This window comes from Salmo salar, chromosome 18 (genome assembly GCF_965601325.2).
Source record: "Salmo salar chromosome 18, fSalSal1, whole genome shotgun sequence".
NCBI classification, from domain to species: domain Eukaryota; kingdom Metazoa; phylum Chordata; class Actinopteri; order Salmoniformes; family Salmonidae; genus Salmo; species Salmo salar.
Window position 1 is genome coordinate 58,843,579 of NC_138308.1, and position 6,000 is coordinate 58,849,578.

Consider the following 6,000-nt stretch of genomic DNA (forward strand, 5'->3'; position numbering starts at 1 on the left):
TGCTCCTCTGTATATCAGTTTGAATGGGCTGTCCTTGTCTTGCTCCTCTGAATCAGTTTGAATGGACTGTCCTTGTCCTGCTCATCTGTATATCAGTGTGAATGGGCTGTCCTTGTCCTGCTCTTCTGTATCTAATTTTGAATGGGCTGTCCTTGTCCTGCTCCTTTGTATATCAGTTTGAATGGGCTGTCCTTGTCTTGTTCCTCTGTATGTCAGTTTGAATGGGCTGTCCTTGTCCTGCTCCTCTGTATATCAGTGTGAATGGGCTGTCCTTGTCTTGCTCCTCTGTATGTCAGTGTGAATGGGCTGTCCTTGTCCTGCTCTGTATATCAGTTTGAATGGGCTGTCCATGTTCTGCTCCTCTGTATATCAGTGTGAATGGGCTGTCCTTGTCCTGCTCCTCTGTATATCAGTTTGAATGGGCTGTCCTTGTCCTGCTCCTCTGTATATCAGTTTGAATGGGCTGTCCTTGTCTTGTTCCTCTGTATGTCAGTTTGAATGGGCTGTCCTTGTCCTGCTCCTCTGTATATCAGTGTGAATGGGCTGTCCTTGTCTTGTTCCTCTGTATATCAGTGTGAATGGGCTGTCCTTGTCTTGCTCCTCTGTATATCAGTGTGAATGGGCTGTTCTTGTCCTGCTCCTCTGTATATCAGTGTGAATGGGCTGTCCTTGTCCTGCTCCTCTGTATATCAGTGTGAATGGGCTGTCCTTGTCCTGCTCCTCTGTATATCAGTTTGAATGGGCTGTCCTTGTCCTGCTCCTCTGTATATCAGTTTGAATGGGCTGTCCTTGTCTTGTTCCTCTGTATATCAGTGTGAATGGGCTGTCCTTGTCCTGCTCCTCTGTATATCAGTTTGAATGGGCTGTCCTTGTCTTGTTCCTCTGTATGTCAGTGTGAATGGGCTGTCCTTGTCTTGCTTCTCTGTATATCAGTGTGAATGGGCTGTCCTTGTCTTGCTCCTCTGTATATCAGTGTGAATGGGCTGTCCTTGTCCTGCTCCTCTGTATATCAGTGTGAATCGGCTCTTCTCTCTCTGTGTGTGCGTCTGAGTGATGTTCTCCTCCAGTCTGTGTACGGCCTCCAGAACGACATCCGGAGCCACACCCCCGTTCCAGAGGTCAAAGGTCCCACGGAGGAGGAGATACGTGACCAGGTAACGTCTTCAATTCAAGGGCAAGTTACAAAGGAGGTTTCTTCTAGGGCGGATGTAAACATATATCCTTCAAAATGCAATGACATGTCACTCAGTGTTTACTGGTAGATTTCACCATTTAACAATCATTTTATATAACAGAATGGTTGTTAGCTTGACTATATCATGCTATCTGACAGAATGGTGGTTAACATGACTGGTTATCTGACAGAATGGTCGTTAGCTTGACTGGTTATCTGACAGAATGGTCGTTAGCTTGACTGGTTATCTGACAGAATGGTCGTTAGCTTGACTGGTTATCTGACAGAATGGGTGTTAGCTTGACTGATTATCTGACAGAATGGTGGTTAACTTGACTGGCTATCTGACAGAATGGGTGTTAGCTTGACTGGTTATCTGACAGAATGGATGTTAGCTTGACTGGTTATCTGACAGAATGGTCGTTAGCTTGATTGGTTATCTGACAGAATGGTCGTTAGCTTGACTGGTTATGTGACAGAATGGGAATTAGCTTGACTGGTTATGTGACAGAATGGTCGTTAGCTTGACTGGTTATCTGACAGAATGGTCTTTATCTTGACTGGTTATCTGACAGAATAGGAATTAGCTTGACTGGCTATCTGACAGAATAGGGATTAGCTTGACTGGCTATCTGACAGAATGGGGATTAGCTTGACTGGTTATCTGACAGAATGGTCGTCAGCTTGACTGGTTATCTGACAGAATGAGTGTTAGCTTGACTGGTTATCTGACAGAATGGACATTAGCTTGACTGGTTATCTGACAGAATGAGTGTTAGCTTGACTGGTTATCTGACAGAATGGACATTAGCTTGACTGGTTATCTGACAGAATGGCCATTAGCTTGACTGGTTATCTGACAGAATGGCCATTAGCTTGACTGGTTATCTGACAGAATGGGTTTTAGCTTGACTGGTTATCTGACAGAATGGTCATTAACTTGACTGGTTATCTGACAGAATGGGTATTAGCTTGACTATATCATGCTATCTGACAGAATAATCGTTAGCTTGACTGGTTATCTGACAGAATGGTCATTAGCATGACTGCTTATCTGACAGAATGGGTTTTAGCTTGACTGGTTATCTGACAGAATGGTCATTAACTTGACTGGTTATCTGACAGAATGGGTATTAGCTTGACTATATCATGCTATCTGACAGAATGGGAGTTAGCTTGACTGGTTATCTGACAGAATGGACGTTAGCTTGACTGGTTATGTGACAGAATGGTCGTTAGCTTGACTGGTTATCTGACAGAATGGATGTTAGCTTGACTGGTTATCTGACAGAATGGTCGTTAGCTTGATTGGTTATCTGACAGAATGGTCGTTAGCTTGATTGGTTATCTGACAGAATGGGAGTTAGCTTGACTGGTTATCTGACAGAATGGACATTAGCTTGACTGGTTATGTGACAGAATGGTCGTTAGCTTGACTGGCTATCTGACAGAATGGAAATTAGCTTGACTGGTTATCTGACAGAATGGTCGTTAGCTTTATGGTTATCTGACAGAATGGTAGTTATCTTGACTGGTTATCTGACAGAATGGTCATTATCTTGACTGGTTATCTGACAGAATGGTATTTATCTTGACTGGTTATCTGACAGAATGGTATTTAGCTTGACTGGTTATCTGACAGAATGGTCGTTAGCTTGACTGGTTATCTGACAGAATGGTCGTTAGCTTGACTGGTTATCTGACAGAATGGGAGGTAGCTTGACTGGTTATCTGACAGAATGGGGATTAGCTTGACTGGGTATCTGACAGAATGGGCGTTAGCTTGACTATATCATGCTATCTGACAGAATGGGGGTTAGCTTGACTGGTTATTTGACAGAATGGTAATTGGCATGACTGGTTATCTGACAGAATGGGAGGTAGCTTGACTGGTTATCTGACAGAATGGGGATTATCATGACTGGTTAACGGACAGAATGGTCGTTAGCTTGACTGGTTATTTGACAGAATGGTCATTAGCATGACTATATCATGCTATCTGACAGAATTGGAGTTAGCTTGACTGGTTATCTGACAGAATGATCATTAGCATGACTGGTTATCTGACAGAATGGTCGTTAGCCTGACTGGTTATCTGACAGAATGGGTGTTAGCTTGACTGATTATCTGACAGATGGGAATTAGCTTTACTGGTTATCTGACAGAATGGGAATTTGCTTGACTGGTTATCTGACAGAATGGGTATTAGCTTGACTATATCATGCTATCTGACAGAATGGGAGTTAGCTTGACTGGTTATCTGACAGAATGGGTAATAACTTGACTGGTTATCTGACAGAATGGTCGTTAGCTTGACTGGTTATCTGACAGAATGGTCGTTAACTTGATTGGTTATCTGACAGAGCAGCATGCCATCACATTGGCACCTTCTCCTTTCAGATTCAACATTGGCAAGCCCAACTGGACAGGCATCGGTTAAAAATGTCCAAAGTGGCAGAAAGGTAGGTTGTTTTCTTGTAATGCAACACACACACACACACACACACACACACACACACACACACACACACACACACACACACACACACACACACACACACACACACACACACACACACACACACACACACACACACACACACACACACACACACACACACACACACACACACCTTTATGCATATTTTCAGATTATTCATGCAACCTTTTTCCGAAGTAAATTGGAAACGGCAAATGCTTCCGTAGTGAAACTGACCTTCCCTTGTTGGCCTCTGACAGGACTTCATGCAGTTCCTATCCTGTTATTGGAGTACTGTCTGAAAACAGACTGGTAGTCAAGGCTGTTATTGGAGTAGTCAAGGCTGTTGTTGGAGTACTGTCTGAAAACAGACTGGAAGTCAAGGCTGTTATTGGAGTAGTCAAGGCATTTATTGGAGTAGTCAAGGCTGTTATTGGAGTACTGTCTGAAAACAGACTGGTTGTCAAGGCTGTTATTGAAGTACTGTCTGAAAACAGACTGGTAGTCAAGGCTGTTATTGGCGTACTGTCTGAAAACAGACTGGTAGTCAAGGCTGTTATTGGAGTACTGTCTGAAAACAGACTGGTAGTCAAGGCTGTTATTGGAGTAGTCAAGGCTGTTATTGGAGTAGTCAAGGCTGTTAATTATGGCATCATTGTTTCACACTAACCTTTCCAGTATAGTTCTATTGTACGTATTGTAAGTGAGCAGTGTGATTGTTGTTCTCCCTATGCAGCTTGCTGAGCTACACAGAGCAGTATGTGGAGTATGAACCCTTCTTCACCTCACCAGAGCCCTCCAACCCCTGGATCTCTGACGACACCATCGTCTGGGAACTGGAGAACAGGTGGGTTTACCCTCAGTCTATCCTTCTTTATCTCTGTCAGAGTTACTGGAGAACAGGTGGGTTTACACTCAGTCTATCCTTCTTTCTCTCTGTCAGAGTTACTGGAGAACAGGTGGGTTTACACTCAGTCTATCCTTCTTTCTCTCTGTCAGAGTTATTGGAGACCAGGTGGGTTTACCCTCAGTCTATCCTTCTTTCTCTCTGTCAGAGTTACTGGAGACCAGGTGGGTTTACCCTCAGTCTATCCTTCTTTCTCTCTGTCAAGAGTTACTGTAGACCAGGTGGGTTTACCCTCAGTCTATCCTTCTTTCTCTCTGTCAGAGTTACTGGAGACCAGGTGGGTTTACCCTCAGTCTATCCTTCTTTCTCTCTGTCAGAGTTACTGTAGACCAGGTGGGTTTACCCTCAGTCTATCCTTCTTTCTCTCTGTCAAGAGTTACTGGAGACCAGGTGGGTTTACCCTCAGTCTATCCTTCTTTCTCTCTGTCAGAGTTACTGTAGACCAGGTGTGTTTACCCTCAGTCTATACTTCTTTCTCTCTGTCAAGAGTTACTGGAGACCAGGTGGGTTTACCTTCAGTCTATCCTTCTTTCTCTATGTCAGAGTTACTGGAGACCAGGTGGGTTTACCCTCAGTCTATCCTTCTTTCTCTCTGTCAAGAGTTACTGGAGACCAGGTGGGTTTACCCTCAGTCTATCCTTCTTTCTCTCTGTCAAAAGTTACTGTAGACCAGGTGGGTTTACCCATAGACTGGAGAGCTCTCATTCCACTTTCTGGCGCCTTCTCAGAGCCAATGGAAGCCTTAGAAAATGTCACGTTACAGCAGAGATGCTGTATTTTTGATAGAGATGCCCTAGTAGGAGAACAAATTGTCAGACCGGGCACTTCCTGTATAGAATCTTCTCAGGTTTTGGCCTACCATATAAGTTCTGTTATACTCACAGACACCAATGGTTCAGATGGACTATATATTTAACCATTGATCAGGTTCAGATGGACTATATATTTAACCATTGATCAAGTTCAGAGGGACTATATATTTAAGCATTGGATGGTTCAGATGGACTATATATTTAACCATTGGATGGTTCAGATGGACTATATATTTAACCATTGATCAGGTTCAGATGGACTATATATTTAACCATTGATCAGGTTCAAATGGACTATATATTTAACCATTGATCAGGTTCAGATGGACTATATATTTAACCATTGATCAGGTTCAGATGGACTATATATTTAACCATTGATCAGGTTCAGATGGACTATATATTTAACCATTGGATGGTTCAGATGGACTATATATTTAACCATTGATCAGGTTCAGATGGACTATATATTTAACCATTGATCAAGTTCAGATGGACTATATATTTAAGCATTGGATGGTTCAGATGGACTATATATTTAACCATTGGATGGTTCAGATGGACTATATATTTAACCATTGATCAGGTTCAGATGGACTATATATTTAACCATTTATCAGGTTCAGAT

General features: G+C 42.8%; 1 protein-coding gene across 1 annotated transcript in view; it reads left to right on the forward strand.

Annotated features, from left to right (window-relative positions):
* The window catches only part of LOC123733092 (regulator of G-protein signaling 7-like), a 198,986-nt gene extending 193,985 nt beyond the window's left edge, over window positions 1-5,001 (forward strand). Inside the window, exons 11-16 of the mRNA XM_082964551.1 lie at window positions 1,068-1,154; window positions 3,575-3,636; window positions 4,390-4,500; window positions 4,709-4,724; window positions 4,822-4,837; window positions 4,991-5,001. Of these exons, the coding sequence (XP_082820677.1) occupies window positions 1,068-1,154; window positions 3,575-3,636; window positions 4,390-4,500; window positions 4,709-4,724; window positions 4,822-4,837; window positions 4,991-5,001 (303 nt within the window). The remainder of the gene's footprint in view (window positions 1-1,067; window positions 1,155-3,574; window positions 3,637-4,389; window positions 4,501-4,708; window positions 4,725-4,821; window positions 4,838-4,990) is intronic.
* Window positions 5,002-6,000: the final 999 nt, after the last annotated feature.